Source organism: Strongylocentrotus purpuratus, unplaced genomic scaffold (genome assembly GCF_000002235.5).
Source record: "Strongylocentrotus purpuratus isolate Spur 01 unplaced genomic scaffold, Spur_5.0 spur5_scaffold_1, whole genome shotgun sequence".
In the NCBI taxonomy this organism is placed as follows: domain Eukaryota; kingdom Metazoa; phylum Echinodermata; class Echinoidea; order Camarodonta; family Strongylocentrotidae; genus Strongylocentrotus; species Strongylocentrotus purpuratus.
Window position 1 is genome coordinate 17,048,952 of NW_022145594.1, and position 19,775 is coordinate 17,068,726.

The 19,775-nt window shown below is 40.4% G+C and overlaps 2 protein-coding genes across 3 annotated transcripts in view; both read left to right on the forward strand.

The window, feature by feature from the left end:
• On the forward strand, positions 1-11,936 carry LOC115920946 (nascent polypeptide-associated complex subunit alpha, muscle-specific form-like). 2 transcript variants are annotated; one of them, XM_030977742.1, is made up of 3 exons: positions 1-292; positions 9,798-11,376; positions 11,862-11,936. In XM_030977742.1, exon 2 carries the CDS (start codon positions 10,087-10,089, stop codon positions 11,332-11,334), a length of 1,248 nt encoding a protein of 415 aa, XP_030833602.1. In that variant the 5' UTR covers positions 1-292; positions 9,798-10,086; the 3' UTR covers positions 11,335-11,376; positions 11,862-11,936. The 2 variants fall into 2 exon arrangements, with proteins under 2 accessions (XP_030833602.1, XP_030833601.1); XM_030977741.1 differs by having other exon boundaries at positions 2-292; positions 11,811-11,915.
• Positions 11,814-19,775, forward strand: part of LOC763122 (serine-rich adhesin for platelets) — a 21,857-nt gene continuing 13,895 nt past the window's right edge. Inside the window, exon 1 of the mRNA XM_030977740.1 lies at positions 11,814-12,278. Within this exon, the coding sequence (XP_030833600.1) occupies positions 12,095-12,278 (184 nt within the window). The 5' untranslated portion in view covers positions 11,814-12,094. The remainder of the gene's footprint in view (positions 12,279-19,775) is intronic.

Consider the following 19,775-nt stretch of genomic DNA (forward strand, 5'->3'; position numbering starts at 1 on the left):
TGTGTGTATATCAATCAATGAAGAAGCGGGGCTAGATGGACCGTGCACAGTGAATACAACATGTCGGCTGGTCCAATCTAACGTTGTACATTGCGGGGGTTCCCCTACAACCGTTCCCGCGTACTAAGGCAATTCGGCATTTTCCCCCTTACATGATTTCTTGTAAGGCGTTCGGGATCTGGTAAAAAGCCTGTGATCTAAATTTGTTTTGGAATTCTGACATCATTCTAAAGACAGGGGAATTACAGGGAAATTCTGTTGATGTCCATCGCATATTTAAAGCTGTAAAAAGGTAGGACCGTGTTGCATTTTTTTGTTTGAGGAGCTAGAGTTGTACATTTTTTTTATAGAGCGTGGCAATATTGCTTGCGCTACTTGCGCTGCTTCGAAATGTCGGTGTACAATTATTACCCCACGCAGCCATTGTAACGCAGCTGGCCGCATGATGCACCACATCATGCATGCACAGTTTAAAAGGACATATTGTCATAACAGTTAAACCAGCCAGCGAACTAGTTATCATGTACGTGTAGACCCGTAATCTAGTATAAACCAAGGAGCTGAGATTATAAGTTTTAAATGTAAAACGATTTACTGCATCGTAGGGCTCGTTTTTAAAAAGATTTTGAAATAGAAGTTGGTCTATTCAAATTGGTGATGGTCACTTGCCAGTCTTGGAATTCTAGTCTAGCTTGTTACCAATATTAATTATGCTCATCGATGGAGGTGCCTTTGAATTGATCTGACAGAAGAAGAATATATTTAATCTGAACGAGTATTATGTTGATGACAATTAATGTTATTACAATTAATTATACGTGATCTAAGTTTTACCCTCGATTGGGCAGATAACTTGAGACGATTTGATCTTGAGTGATTCGTCAGACCTTTCCCCGAGGTCCCCAATAATCATACTTGTAAACCTTCGCAGAAATATATCTGAAGAGCAAAGAGGTTCATTTACAAAAATAGTCTCTTGGATAAATTATGCCTGGGTTAATTCTATATATTTTGTGACTTTTACCAAGACGTTGTTGTTGCTGCTTGCTGCTGTTAGTATGGGTGGTGTGTGCATGTGATGGCTGTGAATGTCACACATGTGATGGACGGAGTGACGATGGTGAAGACCAAGAACCTGATAACACTAACAGGCCAAAGAAATATTATGAGTGTCTTTGTAAAAGTAGACTCGAGCTCGACTCTAAAATGCAAAGTACATCGTAGTTAAAATTAAACTTTAGAGTTGCAATTGTACATGAAAATATTTGAGCTGATTTTACTCCAGTAAATCATGTAGAAACGTGTAAAAAACATGATACCATTTTGTCCACAATAAATATTGATCTTGTGTTCAGGAATTGTATGTTTTGCAATAGAGTAGTAGTCTAATTAATGTATCTGACTCATTCATAATTAGCTTCTTTATTTCACTTTGACTTTAATTGACCGAGAAACGGAAAGTGAATCAGTATGACCTTGAAAAGTAAAATTAAAAAAACCATAAGGCAAAATAAAACAAAACATGTAACGAAATAATTTCATTTTGGTTGTTCATCTTACATGAGATTTTTGAATTTATTATTATGATTTATTCGGCAAGGCACAGTCAAGAAAACGGTGAATACAAAACAACAGTAAGATTTGAAATGAGTTGCATGGATGCCGGGGGGAAACAAGATTAATAACTAAGGTTTCTTTTCCGTCCACATGACTTCACGATTTACTTAAATGAATGGTACAGAATAGCAAGATATAACAAATAATAAATTGTAAGTATCGGAGAAAAAAGAAAACGAGTAATGTAGCATTATTATAAAATTATGTCTCGACAAAAAAAGGCAGTTCAAGAAATGTTTGGATTACACACTATTTAATGTCCGTTCCAATCCGTCAAATCGCCAATATAATAAGCTTTGTGTCATGTTGTGACTCGTTAAAAACCGAATCAGCACGCGACTGTACTTGGATTATATACAGGTGTGAACATTTTGTTGACGTCATAATGGAATGACATGATGCAAGCATCCGAACTCGGTGACTTTCATCTAAATACCTGGTGTGAAGAAATCAAGGTCACATGCCCATTGTTACGTATCACGAGGAAACCAACCAACTTAAAAATAAAATGAAGGTCTTCGCACGGTGGCGTATCCATCAGTGAGCGAAGGGGGGGGGGATTTTCTCGAAACCGTCATAAGTCGAAGTTCGTTGACAAACTGGACATCCCCCGGTCGCGTACGGGTTGTCGAAGAAGTTAGACTTGTGCAGGTTTCAAGAAACTGCCCTTTAGGCTCCGTGTGCAATAGGTGTACGACACTTGATCCTTCGACGATTGGTCCGCGGTCAATTACAATTTTCCATACACCAACCGAATTCCTAACTTCAGTCCTGGACCCCCACACTTTACCCAAGGAGATACTGTACCTTGCTTTACCTCAATCCCCAGACAAAAATGACAGTCTGGTATGGGGTACTGTACTCTTCAAGAAAACTGGCATGTGTCAAGTTGTCGACTTTCCCATACACATAGAGGTAGTCGGTAGAGCCACACGTAGTCTTGGTGGAAGCTTTCGGTCAAACCTAAGCCTAACCCTAACCCTAAGCCCAACCTGTAACCAGTTGCAACACTGTAGACCCAACGAAATGAAGCCCGGAGTAGTTGTCACCGGAGCATGTCAGAGCGCCCCACAGCTACCCAAATTTGGCCAGATATTGTACATTACCTTTAACCCCTTCCCATTTCCCCCTAAATTGGAGCTGGAGGACCCCTCCCCCCCCCCCCCCCCGTAAGTCATTTTTTGGATACGCCTCTTGTTATGAGAAAGACATTGCGACGTTGTCTCTTTGTTTGGTGTACATGCATGGCACTATTTTTGTTTGAACCTGGGGCTGGGAAAGGAAAGCTAAAGGAAATCAAACATAAAGATAAAAGACCATCACGTGTATAGGCAAAGTCAACATTACCTAGTGAAAATTTTAAAGGGTCGTGCTAAAATATAATAGACCTCCAGATCTATTTATTTACATTGTCTTTTTTTTCTTTTCTTTAACCGGTCTAAAGTTCGATGAGTCCTCAAACTTCGAAGCATGACATGGGGAATTTTTCTTGCGGTGTATGATATCTGTGTACATTAAAAATGCATTGACAATGATGGGGGCGGGGATTCGTCTCCTAGGTTACTGATCCGGCACAATGGGTTGACCTTTTCCTTCTACCTTTCGGGGGAAAATAAATGGAGATGGTGATTATTGAAGATTATCAAAAGACGGGAAAAAATGGTAATGACGTCAAGGTGGTAATAAGTAATTTCTCTAGGAACGTTATGCAGTTGAGGGAAGAGGTGGTGTATTCTAGTGGATAAATCACTGGCATGCGGGACAGGGTACGGGGTTCGAAACCCTGCCACATCGCTAACATCAAAGGGAATATAGAGGCCTTTTTTTTTAGTATGCGCTAGTTGTAAGAATCTACTATTAACGTCATTTCGCTAGACATTAATCTATATTGGCCATATATAGCGTAGTGTTTTTGTGTAGCCTACATGTATTAGTGTGTTAGCACAAAAGAAAAACAATGCCATTACGTCTAGTTTGTCCTGGAGGACACTGTACACATAGGTTTCCTTCCATTTCCTTCCGAATCCTTAACAGTACACGCATGTACATGTAGGTACAAATCCCCTCGGCTAAGACATTAAAGGTAAAGACCAGTATTGGAAACGCCCCAATTTCAAAAAGAAATGGAAGCTCTTATTACCAATCATGTGAAAGAATATGTTTTGACTAATACATGATGATAAAAATGTTGCCGGGAAACCGCCTACTTATTGATATATTTGGTAAATTAGTTTATCTATTGGACTGTGAGAGATAAACGCACGTGTCGCGCACGTGTGCGTAGTCCCATATACATGTGTATGTGTACAGTGCTTGTAACTTTACGAAGACTGGGCCAAATTTCTTATCATTTTGATGATTCCAGAATCTTGCAGTACACACCAAGACTTATATGCTAGATGATCAACCTTTTCTGATCGATTCCACAACGTTTCTTTCACAATGCAATCGCATGACCATAACTGGTCTTTACCTTTAAGAGTCATGGGTCCCCTAATTGTCCATCTTCAAGAAGTATTTCGCTCTATCAGTGAGATAATTCAAGTTAATACAATAATTCATCACATTCATACATGTACGTGGAGATTAATCATGTTTAAGGTCCCTTTTTGATTCCCCAGGGAGATTTAAATCAGCCACGCCCCCTCCAAATTTTCTTTGATAACGGGGGAATACCCATGACACGTACATGTAATCACATGTACAAAGTCATGTATGCCCTTCAATTTTGACATAAACACCTCTGCACTAACTGTAGGCTACAACATGTATGTCTAAATGTTAATTCCAATGCATGTAGTAGTTCATTGGTAATATCCAATGCATATGTCTGCGTTGAAAAATACATGTATAGTCGTAGTGAACACTTTTCCCACTTGTTCATGCATAAGGTACACAAACCGCGCACGTTCGTTTACGTGAAGACTAGTCTGCAAGCGCAGACTCTGATTTGACACTACGACCATTTCTAAAGTCTTGAGCAGAGCCTAGTTCTGTCTGTTTCTGACTGTGTCAAAATAAGAGCGACTAAAGTACAGGTCCTACTGTAGTCTCATATTGCAGACACTGCTGCGCTCAACAACTGACAATGGTCTGTACATGTAGACTAATACGAGACCGACAAAATGCACAGATGTCACTTAGTTTAGTTTACAACACACATTTACTCGCGCAGATTTTGTGTTTGGAACACATCATCAGGGGCGGATCCCCCCCCCCCCCTCCCTTGGCAAAAGCTAGATCCGCCCCTGATCACGACTACAAGAAAATCAAATTCAGTTCCACTTTCTGCATTTTCGTTTGCAGATGATGACAAGTGTATTAATAGAGTATCGTTTGAAATATTTAAATCCAAAGAATATAACGATTTCGGAGTCTTTATTGGGGGGGGGGGGGGTACATTGCTAGAAACCAACAATGGGACTGTTTCCGCAGACTATTACCTAGTGACGTAGCCATGGGACTTGCCCGATCGTTGAAGTGTTTTGTATTTTCCGCTGGTTGTGTCGCAGCATTGCAGTCACGGTAATAATAACGTTGGGGCTGTTAAATCAATAAAAAATAAAACATAGAAGAAATGGTGGCATGTTTACAAAGCATCGGGAGAACCGACCTTGATTTTAACAGAAAAATAAAAGAAACAGAAATGTGATGCTGATATTTTGAACGAAGTCGGAAAACCGATCTTACTGTAACTATTATTATGTCGTTATTCGGGGGGGGGGGGGGGGGGGGTACATTGCTAGAATTCATAAATGGGACTGTTTTCGCAGACTATTACCTAGTGACGTAGCCGGGGGACTTGCCCGTTCAAGTGTATTGTCTTTTCCGCTGGTTGTGTCGCAGCTTTGCAGTCACGGTGATGATAACATTGGGGGAATCAAATGGTTGTTAAATCAATATCAACAACAAAAAACAAATGGTGTGTTTACAAATGAAAGGGGGAATTAATCTTGATAGCAGAAAATAACAGAATGAGAAAGGTGATTATTTGAACCAAATTAGAGATACAATGTTACTATAATTATTATACATGTACGTACCAGTATACTTTCCATGTGTTTAGTCAGATGATTTTTTCCCATATTTAGTTAGTATGCTAATATGTCGTGTGGAACCGTGGTATAGGCATGTACATGTACATGTACCATGTGAATGCAGTTTCCTAATATAATTAAATGTCGTAGAGAGTAGTTTCTGATAGTTGAGACCGTGGTATCAGAATTATCGGACGACTCTCTGAGTCTGTTTAGCGTCTTGTTCTGATATGGTACATTGTATCAAACACAGTAGGGCATATTCATATAGTAGCTGCGCCCTTAAAAAATGGACCAGTATATTATTAGTAGTGATAAAATACTGTCTGTGCGTGCAGACTACATCCGCACAGCAAACAATTATGGACGTCCAATACACATAACAATACATTTCAGACACAACGTATACATGGTTTTTCCGCCCCCACATATCTCTCTTCCTTTTCATCCGTTTCTCGCCTTTGATAACGCTTTATTATTCTGCAAATCGGACGAGTCTCTCGATTGAGTAGAGCTGTCAAGCGATGTCAGATGAATTTCCTGGCTACACCGTTTTGCAAGGTTAAAACTTAATAATGTATTGTGCATTATACGTGTGGGTCTACATGTACATGCTCATTCTGCAATACCACATGTACACCCTGTGTGTACTAGTGTATAATATCCAAAATTATAATCTGTGCACAGTGACATATCGCATACATTTATTTATACATACATTTTGCATACATCGCAGGTATACATCATTATACAGAGGGGAGAGAGAGAGAGAGAGAGGGGGGGGGGGGGGAGAGAGAAAGACAAGAACATAAGTACCCTGGCAGCTGGGATCCAGAGCTAGAGCAAAATGGAGAGAGAGAGAGAGAGAGAAGAGGCAGACAGACAGTCAGTAAACACACAGATAGACAGACAGGAACAAGAGGGGGTGGGTCGAAGAGATAGATGGGGTGTCAGGAATCATGCGTCTCTTTTTTCTAGGGGAAGGGGGAAATCCCGTAGCATGTACAAGCAGACATGTTTTTCCTGCGACCCCTTTATTGTAAAACCTCCGCTCTGCCTCAATCTACGGTTGCATTGTGCAATGGTTATATGATACAACAACGTACATGTGCAATACGTTTGGTACATCCATGCCAACAACTGCGTTGCAGTGTAAACAACTATTGCGAAATATGATTCAAGAATATTGCGCAATTCTAGGTCATGAATATTGCGCAATATGACAAAAATCAGTCACTAGTTGCCTTTTTTTTTATAGTTATCTTTTCATGAATTTGCAGGAACGACGAGCCAGCATTCCACTTGCTGTGCGCTCTTTGTGGTATTGTTTGCATACCCAATTACCCATGGTACATGCTGTTCGTGTTTGTATGTAGGGCTGTAAGTCTGTAAGCAATGCAAATATAACATCATACTGACAATAATTTGGTTTTTAATGTGTTTCACACTTTTCAAAAATTATCTCGCTCTCTTGAATATCTCACCATTCATACTAAATTCACAAACCAGGGAGGTGACCGATTTAGCGCATAGAATAGTGTTTGAACAACCATTCCCTACGGAATGCGAGCGAAAGAAACGACACCAATCTTTTGACCAAACAAGGCCCTTCTGCGCATGAGCGTAACCTTCCGAAAGGTGATTACCCGTTTGTAGTCTTATAATCCAGACCCTTATCGAAAACTGTTTAGCATACAATAACGCACACACACCAGAAAGGTTAAATGTTTAAAGCTAAAGACCAGTTATGGCCATGCGATTTCGTTGTGAAAGAAACGTTGTGAAATCGATCAGAAAAGGTTGATCATCTAGCATACATGTAGATGTACTGCAAGGTTCTGGAATCATCAAAATGATAAGAAATTTGGCCAAGTCTTCATAAAGTTAGAAGCACTGTACACAGAAAGATGTATATGGGACTACACACACGTGCGCGACACGTGCATTTCATATCTCTCAACGGGCGAGAGATACACTAATTTACCAAATATATCAATAGTAGGCGGTTTCCCGTCAAATTTTGATCATCATGTAATATTCAAAACATATTCTTTCACATGATTGGTAATAAGAGCTTCTATTTCATTTTTTGAAATTGGGGCGTTTTCCAATACTGGTCTTTACCTTTAAGCGGCGTATGACATTGTGAAATGTGATTCTCTTTTTTGCTTTGGTTTTTGTTTCGTTTGTTTGTTCGAATGTTTGACCGTAGTCTTTGTTCGAATTTCGACGGTTCGATAATAAACTGTGAGGTGTTTTTTCTCTCAATATTCTCATTGGAAGCTGATTATACCGAGTTTGAAGTATGAAAATGAAATATAGCTTTTCTAGAGAAGAATGAGTAGTCTACTAGATATTTAGGTGAAAGCAGAAAATATGGATCAGTATACATTTGAGCCAAATCCGATATAAATAAGAAAGTTATAAATTATATTGAATTTGTGCACACACACACTCAAGAAAAGATTGATCTGCCTGAGCTTTCGAGGTCTCCTTCCATATACAAATTTAAATAGTTTTTATGGAAAACGTTTTAACTATATTGTTCATTGATGAATGAATGAATTTTTTTACAGGGTTCATATAAAACCCGACATACAATGCATGTATCTTTGTTTATTTTCTAAATAGAGAAAATAGAAATTAATTACGAATGGAAGTTATTTAATTAAATGTTATTTCATTATTGTTGAAATGATAACTTACATTGAGAACGAAGCTTGATCCTTCAAAATGTTACGACTCTCTTATCTTTAACATGAAATAAATGTCAATGAGGGGTTCAGAAAATAGGAGGAATGTTATACTTATGGTTAGTGAAACAAAAGTCATCTTCCTGGCCAATCTCCCTCAATTGCCAGACATTCGTTCCGGTGACATTTTGATCTGCTCTTTATTTCGTCAAAGATGTATAGGTTAGATGTACATTTGGGTAATTTAGGGCTGCGTTTTTAAAGGTTATGGACGCTGGAGTTATATCAATAGGCTTAATATACGTGTTTATTGGTCCAGTGTGGAATTAGGCATTCGGGCAGAACATATAGGAAATTGGTTGCCATCAATGTGACGTAGAATCGCTAATATTCGTGCAATCCCGGTTCTAGAGGTAGTTTCTAACTACAGAAATAAAATACTTCACCCACCCCCCCCCCCCCCCACAAGAAGTCGCGAGACACATCTAGAAAATTGTATGTAAAAAAACCCAAGCCCCCCCCCCCCTCCCCACACAAAAATATAATCATCTAGAACCGCCTCTGCATTCATGTGCATCATTCAAAATCATGAATGAGTGTTTAGCAATGGCAATGACGTCAACAAAATCCCCGATCTGACATTGTACTTGGGGGGAAGAACCGCTGAATCATTCATGTTATATATTCGTAGTCTCTTCCACCAGATGTTTTCTTACTCGCCTAATAATGCAATGTATGTGAAGTGACAGTGTATCTGGAAGAAGATAATTTTATATTTTCCTGTCACTTTTTAGTCTAAAATTCGTGTGAGACGAAACTGGGTGCATTCATGCTTGTATAGTATATATTCTGATTGTGTGTGATAGTATTTATTTATTCTCTATTCATTTATTAATTTATGCATTGTTTTGTTTGAAAATGCCTCAGGTTTTTTAATTTTTTTTTTAATATGGAATATGCCTCAGGTTGAGTAAAGGAGGCAGTTGCCATCGTGCATTATAAACGAATGAAGTGTGAGCATCGTAGGTAAAATTAAACTTCAATATAGCTATTTTTGTTCTACTTCAAAGAGGCCTAGCTGTTTTCCAAATCCCTTTTTTACGTTGTTGATAACGAAAATCGTTAAGACAGGAGCTTACACATGGAGGGGACAGAGAAAAAATGAGAGAGAAAGAGAGTGCAAAAGAGCCTCAATAGTTATGCATAAAAAGGAAAAAGAAAGAGAGAGAAAGAGAGAGAGAGAGAGAGAGAGAGCAAGAGAAGAAATATATATATATATATACTACAGAGAGAGAAAGAAAGGGAGAAGGGGAGAAAATAAAGACCTACGTTTAGGATGTGATATATACTTCATGCACATTATTGTGTGACCGTTGTTTTTAGACCATCAATTTATTATTTCTGTCAATCCAGGATAACAATAAATTTTATGCTTTTGTTTATTCAACAGATTTCTCGAAGAGAGACTCTCGTGTAGTGAAACATTCGCGTATTCAACAAGTCGCACACTGCCTCGAATAATGTAAACACCTGCACTGCGTTCAAATACATTTGATAGTTGTTGATATCATAGGGGATTTCCCGTTTTGAACGTGGTACATTTCAGCGTGCCCTGCCGTGTGTTGAGATCCGCGTGTTGGTATAATTGGACATGGTTCGCGCGTTTTCTCTATACAACCGCATGAACGGGAATTTGGAATGCTATGCATAGACAAGGAAGTTGTTGTGTTTGAGTTACAATGAGTGTAGAAAAGGGGGAGATTTCGGAGGTAGATGGCTCTGCCCCGCTTGATCTACGGGTGAAGAAGGAAGTCAAGGCACAACCGACGACACCAGTATCGGAGAATGTTCCGCTCAACCTCTCCAAGCCGGTGTTGTCTAACCCTGCACCTCCAGCACAGCCTCCTCCAGCACCGCCTCAGAAGGTTCTGAAGAGAGAACGGGAGGGTGGTGAGGTTCGGAGCAAGCCAGGCGTACGAGCCCCCGTCGTTCCTCCACCGCTCGTGAAACACACGACGGCTGCAGGGAATGTGAGCAAGACGATGCTTGTGAGACCACCCTCCAAACCAGGTGGTCCGGTGCATCGGCAGATGAGCGTGGTGCCGCCGCCAGATGCGATGGTTTCTGGACACGGTGGTGCGAGCTCCTTCAAGAGGCCGACCCCGTCTCATGCTCCGCATGCATACATGGTTCCACAGCACCTCAATGCGCACACCATTGCCTTGGATACCGTTGTAGGAAGCCCCAAGATGGCTGTGGGAACTACCGAGAGCAACCATACACCAGTGACCATCGGGGCAACCTCCCCGGTCAAGCATTCAGGACCAACTAAGACTGCCAAAGCACCGACTATGTCGGCATCTAAAGGTCCAAGAATAATTGTTGCTTCACCAGCGAATGCCCCTTCCGCAGCACACTTTACGGAACATTACGTCAAGACCATAAGCCCTCGTTCGCATAAGAAAAAGACCTCACCGGTGCCAAGGGGGAGCCCCGTGCATGTGGTTCATGTGACGTCTGACTCCAGCCCTGCTAAAGTGTCTCCAACTCCGAGCGGGAGACAGGACAAACAAGGCCATATGCCGCATGGAATACAACAAGGAATACCTACAAGTATGGACAGATTGGTAGCCCATGGGGCACCGCCGAGGTCACTCGGCGCGGCTGGATCTTATCCGGGAAATTCGCAGAAACACCCTTCAGGTCATCCATCCCCGAGCGGACCGCTGCCGCAAGAAAAGCCGTCTCACCCGCGGCCACGCTTACCGCATCGGAAGAAATCACCAACTTCACCGCCGCCATCATCACAAGGAGGCGTCTCGCAAGGCCAGGAGTTTACCGCGGCGCCTCGTCACCGGCCTGGCTTACCGCAGCAGCTACCGCGGCAAGCACCGCCTCAGCATGTGTCCCCGCAGCAAGGACCACATCGGCTACCGATTGGAACTGCCCTCATGGTGTGCACGCTCTACCAGCTGAAGCACTTCTAAGGCCTCGTCACCCGGTCACGGCTGCATCTTCACCGCCAGAAGGTAAGTTTAAAAATGAAAAAAACTCTTCCCTACATTCTTCTTCGGAACCGAAGAAGGACTAAACTATAATGGCGTTGCGTCCATTGCTTATCGTTTACGTAAAAGCCCCCTATTTTTGAAAGATTAGGGTTTCAAAATAACACAAGGTTTGATAATCAATCCATAATAAACTTACAAATGTATTAAATAGACTAAAAACTAAATTATTTAAGTTCTTCTCCAATTGCAGGTACCTAATAAATGACGAAATGTTGATATGCAAGAAAATGGTTAAAATACGTCATGTTAAAAAATCATATTAGAACAGATGTACATTAATTATATTTTATCTTCCATAATAAGAAAAATGTTTGTACTATTTAATTTAACATTTCAGTCTCGAATTGGATTAATGTCTGTAGACTAAATCTTATGATTGGATGTTTTGACTAAAGGTCTATCGCTTTACCCTCCACGTGCCACCCGCCCACCCGGTACCCATCCAGGACCGCATGGACCCCCTCCTGCACTCTCTCAAGCCCCCCATCACCCCAACCAACCACGCCCCTCTCCGCCCCGCCCCTCTCCTCCCCGCCCTTCCCCACCCCGACCCGTAGCCCCTCACACCTCCACACAGGTGTCGGCCCACTCCCCTACCTCCTCTGCTCCTTCCCCCTCCTCCTCCACCTCCTCCTCCACCTCCCAACCACACCCATCAGCCCCTCCCCCCTTTCGTGAGATGCACCACCAGGAGAGGATCCGGCATCCGGGAGCAGCGGGACAGGGGTACATCCCACCACCTCCTAACAGCGAATACTACCCTATGAGACCACGAGGGCCGCACCCCTCCTCCACCGCCGGCCCCGTCCATCCCCCTGGGGCGCCACCTCAGACGTCGGGCCCCATGCAGGCTCCTGGACAAAGTAAGTTCTTTACTACCATTCTGCCCTCATATATGTCATATTTTTCTGTTGTTTGGATAATTATGTTCTATACCGAGATTGAAAATGTACTCTATTGATAAAGATATCGTTTTCAGAGTAGAAATATACATTGTATTGCTTCGTATTGCTCTACGTGTGAATTGAATGCGCTTTAATACTGTGTCAGATTATCGATTTTCAGCTATAGATGATTTTAGATGGACTCCAATGAAAACTATCGCAAATACTTTGAAGACAAAAAGTAACTCGAGGGCAATTTGCCTGTGGTACAACCTTTGAAATCATCTTGATATGAAATGCGTCGTTGTAATGTTCGCACGTTTCAAAAGGGGATGGATAAGTCTAATAAAATAGCCTTAGTAATATTTGTCGTTAATAGTGTGTGCATTTGTGTTTATATTTATGTTTTATTTACAAAAAAGACAACAACAACTGCCATACACCGATTTGGAGCTAGCTACATGTTTTAATAGTTATCGTGACTGTTTTCGTTCATGGTGGACCGATCAATTGAGTTATTTAATTAGATATCGTGGGTAAAAGAAGAAGAATTAGATGTAATTATGAATATTATTATGAATATAAATATAAATCGCATATGTTTGCGTCAGTACTACATGTATAGCGACTGTGGTGTATTGTAGCGTCATGACGTCATCGAGGAAGTCTTGCGAAATCCCCGTATCAAAAGAGATACCGGAAAACCACGTCCCACGTGTAAGATTATGACTCTAATCTAAAACTAGACCTTGATTCGATTATCTTCACAAGAAATCACACACGACGCCACACATTGACTCTTAATTATCGTCTAGATATACACATTTATATTTGCATTAAACCGCTAAATGCTGCCCACCCAAATAATTTCGGATTGTGCTATGTATTATGTATGATATAGGCGTACAAGTATCTTTTTCTATCCAGAGCTTTTTTTCCTGCTTAGTACGTTAGTCCCTTATCACCCCCCCCCCCTCCCCCCCCCCCCCCCCCCCTCCTAAAGAGGGGTGACGGTCGTGCACTGTTAAACATGTTGGATTATAAGAAATTGTCCAGCTTGTCCGACCAACTTTCGTGCACTCGCATCTTTGGCAACTTAACCCCTATTTGTCGTAAAAGGTGATTGTGATTCGGTCAAACATTTTCGATCCAAATAAAAAAAAAGCTAAATAATTGGACATAAAACTGCACCAAATTTGGACTGACACATTATTGAAAATTATACGGCGCAATTTCTACCTATAACATTATTTTCTAGTTAAAAATATGCATTTAGATGAAGAAAAAGTTGGTAGATAAAGAGTTGATTTTATTTTCTGTTTTGTTTTGTTGTTGTTAGTGAAGGGGGAAATGGGAGGAATGTGGCTTTCTTAAACACAATCAATTCTTTAACTGTTAATCATAATCACCTCATTTCCTCCAGAAAAACTTGAACAAAACGATTGCCATATTTGTACATTGCACTTGACAAAATAATATACGCACTCGAGATAAGAAATAACATTGACGTATGTTAATATTAAAAAGGGTAAAGTCCCGAATTCGCTTGCAAGCACAAACATAATGGCCCGAATTCACAAAGGAGGTTTGTCGATAAACCTTGGGTTTCGTACGTCATATGACGCGTTTTACGCGTTTTTTACAAACCTGGTTTGTAAAGAACAAAAGGAGGTTTGGCGAAACAAAAGGAGGTTTGAGCTCAAACCTTGCTTTGTGAATTCTGGCCAATTAATCTTTGTGCATGAACATCACATTGTATAAATTCATGAACTTCTTTAGAGGTGACGTTTCCTGTTTGATTGTGTTTATGTTTCAGACTAAATCGGTCATAAAGATTTAGAATTCAAGGGAGACTGTACAAATCGTGATTTACCTAGAATACTAGATTTATTCTATCTAAGTACGACATGTCATACTCATTAATAATTCCCTTTATTCTGTTTTAACCTTTAGTATAATCTTTGTTACTTTTCAAACATTTCGTGGGAAGTCTTATGATTACGTTTTAAATATCTTAGTTTGGTCTCGAAGGAAAATGAAACTGAAATACCACCATAAAATGCAGTAGAATTTATATCTTTTCACACTATCCACTGAAAATGTTTTCAGACCATTACTTGGAAAGACTATACGAACATATGCGTATCCACCTAGGTTTTAAGAAAGAAAAAGTCGGCTCCCTCTCCCAAGCGCTGAATGTTGCGCTATCAAGACTTGTCGATCTGCTGAATACTCTCTACCCAGCATACAAGGCTCTTTTTTGTTGGTGTCAAAATATGAAATAATATCTGTAAGTTGGCCAATGTTTTGTTTCCTTTCCTTTTTGTTTACCTTGAAATTATGTGTAATTGAAAGTGATACTCCGAGAGACTGGCTCGACGCCAATGCAACATCCCCTTTCTAAGCTAGTGGGGAATCCCCCACTTCATCACGTGATCTTGCAATTGGCGCCAAATGTGTGCAAGAGTTATCCGCTATTAAGATATATGCAGACTGCATGCAGAGCACTTATTAAAGGAGCATAGCGATATTTTAACTTTTTATCCACTATGCCCCCCCCCCCCCCCACACACACACACTTGCGTTTGCCATTAGCTTTCAAATTAAATTTACAAGAGAAGGAAATGTAATTATTCCACAAAGTGAATGATTTTGTCTTGCTTGTAGCCAGGGCGTACGCAGGGGGGTGTTTTTGGGGTTCAAACCCCCCCTTTGGTATTTATATGTATGTAAACCCCCCCTAAAAAAACCTAAAACCCCCCCCTTTGGTTTTTTTTTTTTTTTTTTTTTTTTTTTTTTTTTTTTATTATTTAAAAAAAAAAAAAAAAAAAAAAAAAAAAAAAAAATTATACCCACGGCTAACCTAAATAAGGTGACCTTACCCCCCCCCCCCAACGACAAAAAATGTCAAATTTTGAAATTTCGAGACCAAAAAAAAAAAAAAAATTGTCCTCTTACCCCCCCCCCCCCCCCCCCCCCCCCCCCCCCCCCCCCCACTGAGCGACTTTTCGGCTGGCTGAGTCGTTGCGATTTTTTTTGACCTCCAAAAAAAAAAAAAAAGTGTCCGCTTACCCCCCCCCCCCCCCCCCCCCCCCCCCCCCCCCCCCCCCACTGAGCGACTTTTCGGCCGGCGCGATTTTCAAATTTTCGGGAGCAAAATATTTTAAAACCCCCCCCCCCCCCTTGAAAAAATCCTGCGTACGCCCCTGCTTGTAGCTTGTAGAAGGGGAGCTAAGCCTATGTAAATTCAATTTCAAATTTATACTCAGAAGAATCGAATGACTTCTATTTTGAAAGCTCGACAGGAGTAGTACAACAAAAGTATGGTACTACGAAGGCATCAAAGATTTGATTTTAATTCGTAATAATAATGATGAAATAAGAAGTAGAAGAAGAAGAAAAAGAAGATTGCATAATTGCTTCTTTCCTCTGTCTGCGTGGGTCGATTATAGGCCTAACCAGTTTCTAACATAAAATTCAAACCAACACAAAAATAAGAAGAGAAAATAAAGAAATGAACGTCATGAATATTTTTTGTGTAAGCTATCTTGGAAAAAGTAGAAACGGAAAACTTTTGAACATTTATTAGGCCGAGAACATGAATTACATGTGCTGTGTACGAGTACATGTGGTGGTGATTGGGGTGGGGGTGGGGGGGGGGGGGGGGGGGGAGGGCTGCTGAATCAGTCTCTGGAAATCCTGTCTGAGTCTGCGTTTCGGAGGTTGGGCCTTAAATGGTGACCTCTGACCTTCATTCCACTCAACACGTGGTGTATTTCTGGCTGGAAGCCCAGACTTGGCATCTTTTTCATTATTCCTTAGGGACGCTGTTTTACCGCAAAACATCCCCCAGTTTAGTTTATCACAACAAAAACAACAAAAAAGGCTACATTTACATTTAAAGTTGCTGACTGCACATGGACATTATAGATAATCTACACGTAAAGTTTTGTAGATGGTACATAAACAAATGAATTCAATTCAATATATTCAATCGTATAAATCTACAAGATCAATATTAGCTCTATAAGTGAATCCGGGAGGGAACTGGTTTTTCCCATCATACGGCCATTGCGTATTTGCTTTTCCTATCCTTGTTTTTCTAACTTTCGTCTTTTCTTTACACAACGGATGTCAGCATTGGGCATTGGTTCACGAAACAGTCGCAAGAACAAGTTCACCGACATCCCATTGAAACGCGTGTTAAACTTAATACACGTATTTCAATGGGATATCGGTGAACTTGTACTTGTGACGAGTCCGTGAAACACTGCCCAGGTGAAAGACTCTTTTACAAAGTGTCTGTATGCAAAAGGAAACCGGATCCCACTGTGTACTGTTATGCTAGAGATATTAAAGGCAATACAATCAAAGATACATGTATAGCACTTTCATAATATTACCTTGTGTGCCACTCAAACTTCTTATGTTACATGTCTTAGAAATGTTTAGTTCCTTTTATTTTTTAAATATAAACTGATTGGTGATACGTACCATCATCTGAGCAGCAGCGAACCGATTTGATTCGCCTATGTTGGGGCTCTCCATACAGGGACTGCTGGTATGACCAGCTGTCAACACTTATCATTCTGTTGATACTTCAACATGCTATATTGATCGCAATAGAGCGGGTTACTAACATAGGCCTATTAAACATGTATGGATGTTTCTTTCCTGGGAACCTATAGTGACGATGTATTCCATTTACCTGTTATTAATGAATGAACTACAATAGTTGGAATCAAATATGCATACATTATTTAGTGCTATGTCGGGCAAGCCTTTGGGTTGTCAAGAACAACCTTTGATTAAAAAGTATCCATATAATGTGAATATGTTAGTACGCTGGTCTATATCATAATATAAATACAACGGCAAAACAAAGAAGGTCATTTTTGGGACATATGCATACAATTTGAATACACAAAATTGTTATTACACCGGTCTACAGTATAATATCTACAACGACAAAACAAAGAAGGTCATTTTGGGGACATATGAATACACAAAATTGTTATTACACCGGTCTACAGTATAATATATACAACGACAAAACAAAGAAGGTCATTTTGGGGACATTCCGTATACAATTTACAAAGCTATGTAAATTTCAATATTTCAAAAAATTGATGAAGTCGATAGGAACTCAATTGTTTTGAAAGTACCCCATGTTAGTTAATATGTTATATCATTAATTTGAAGATTTTTATTGAAATGGCTATAATATTCTTTGCTCTTAATCGAAAATTCTCTGTAAATATCATTCCATAACGCTTGAAATTGACCATATCATGTATGGCGATGATTGTAAGTCTCTTATATTAAATACACTTTTTAACAAAGAAACAAGGTGACGGCGGGCAAACAAACTCGTCGGATACGTTTAATTTATACATGACTTTGCAGTCTGCAGAATTATTGCACAATGTGCTTTTTAGAATATGGTTCGACATCGTCATTATGAATACTATCCTAAAATATACATGACCTGCTTAATCGGCACCTTTATTGACTTTAGTGTAGAGAGGAAGATTTGTTCCCACGGAAAAAAAATAGACATTACAAATAGCGTCTTTCCTAACCAAACCGAGTGTAGAAAAAAAGAAGGGCCACTCTCTTAGAATAATTTAAATGGCTCGAGATGCATTGTTGTACAACGGGGAGGGGGGTTTGACGATTTACGGGTTTTTCGTACTACATAATGGTATTTCTTTACTTATAAATGTTAACTGTGTGAAGGAGTTTAATGTTCATTGAGTTGAAAACGCTCTGAAAATGATTCACGATTCATTACTGTAATACAGTCGGGCGCTGTAATGATAACAAACGACTTACGTAGGCCTACACGAACGATTTTATACACGTAGGTTTAGATATACTGTCTTATTCATCATGATCATACATCTATATTATGACTCGTAAATCGCTCTGGTTTTCTTCTCTTCGTCTGTCCTCATCCGTGATTGTATTGGTTTTCTTATCAAAAGTAAATTTACATGGTTACATTATGTTTGTTTACTGAATTGAAAACAGTTCACAATATACTTCCTGTAGGCTGTAGTTGACCTTTATAACCCTATACAGAGGGCTGTTTCGGCTGTATGCTCATTCGATATCTTATGCCTTGGGTACGGCCAGTGCGCCAGCCAGTGCATGTATTATAAACGTTTGTGTGTGTGTGTGTGCCTAGTGCAGGGAGGTGTACGAGTGTGTTGTGTATCGACGCATACGGGGATTCCCCTTCAGCACAATGTAGAAACGACCGTTTAAATGTCTAGCCGTGTGCTAAACTGCATAGCACTGCACACCATTGCGTTATACGTGTATCATCGTAGCCGATGGTTTTGAAGTCAGAAATCGTCTTTTAAAGACTGAAGACTGTTAAGATTCAAACTCTCTCTATTTATGTATCCCCTTTATCCCTTCGTTTGTATTTGTCCCATTTGTTTGATGCCCATCCCATTTTATGAACCATATAAAAATAACGTGGGTGCACATGTACACAATGATTGTTTCGTGAGAAAAAGAGGACGCTTTTAAAAACTTCTCCGTCTTTCATGCATCACATTCATTATTAACATCTCCGATTTGATACAATCCATTCTGAACCTACGGTCGCTTTAAGTGTAAAACCAACAAGGAAACCAACCCAAAAGTTTGCGATTTTTAGTCACCCTTTTCCAATAAAAAGGATAGGTTTCTCTCAACCGAGTTTCCGCCATTTTACCCGATGCACGCTGTCATTTCTAGACATGAAAGAAGATAAAAGCATTTCCATTTTGGGTTCGTCATTTTGGGTTCGTCTACATGCAATGACGTAGAGTGATTCGAGACATTGGTGGGGCTCACGGGCATTTGGGTTGGGGTGGGGGGGGGGGGGTGCTTCACATTTTTTGTCCTGGGGTGGGGTTGCGAAAGAACAAGAATGGATGATGTGAGGGTGTGGACGTGGGTCGTGTTGTCATATTTGACGATGATTTCCTGCTCTCTCTTTTCTCTTTCTCTCCTTCCTTTTCCGAAATTCGATGGTATTTGCCATCGAAGCCCATTGGGGGGGGGGGGGCTTCGGGGCATGTGCGACCCATTCCTTATGGATCCGCCACTACTCTCTTTCTCTCTCCAAAAAAAGTGGATTTTCACTTTATTTTCACTTTCTTGGGAGTGACGTCAGGGGTCACTTGTTTAGGAGTGAATATCGATTGATTTTCGAGTGGTCTCTAAGAAGAAAAGAGTGAATGTTCACTCTATTTTCACTACATTTTCACTCTTGAGAGGAGTGACGTCAGTGATCACTCGATTTTTTTTGAGAGAGTAGATATCCATGTTCATTCATTTGCGAGTCTATAAGTCTTCCTCATATTGCACAATGGCTTTTAGTTCATACATGCAATCAAAGCTTAGTGGTACACAACGGAGCGGATTTCGTGCAGACGTTTTTTATGCTGTTAACCACCGGCATGCGATATATAGATTACA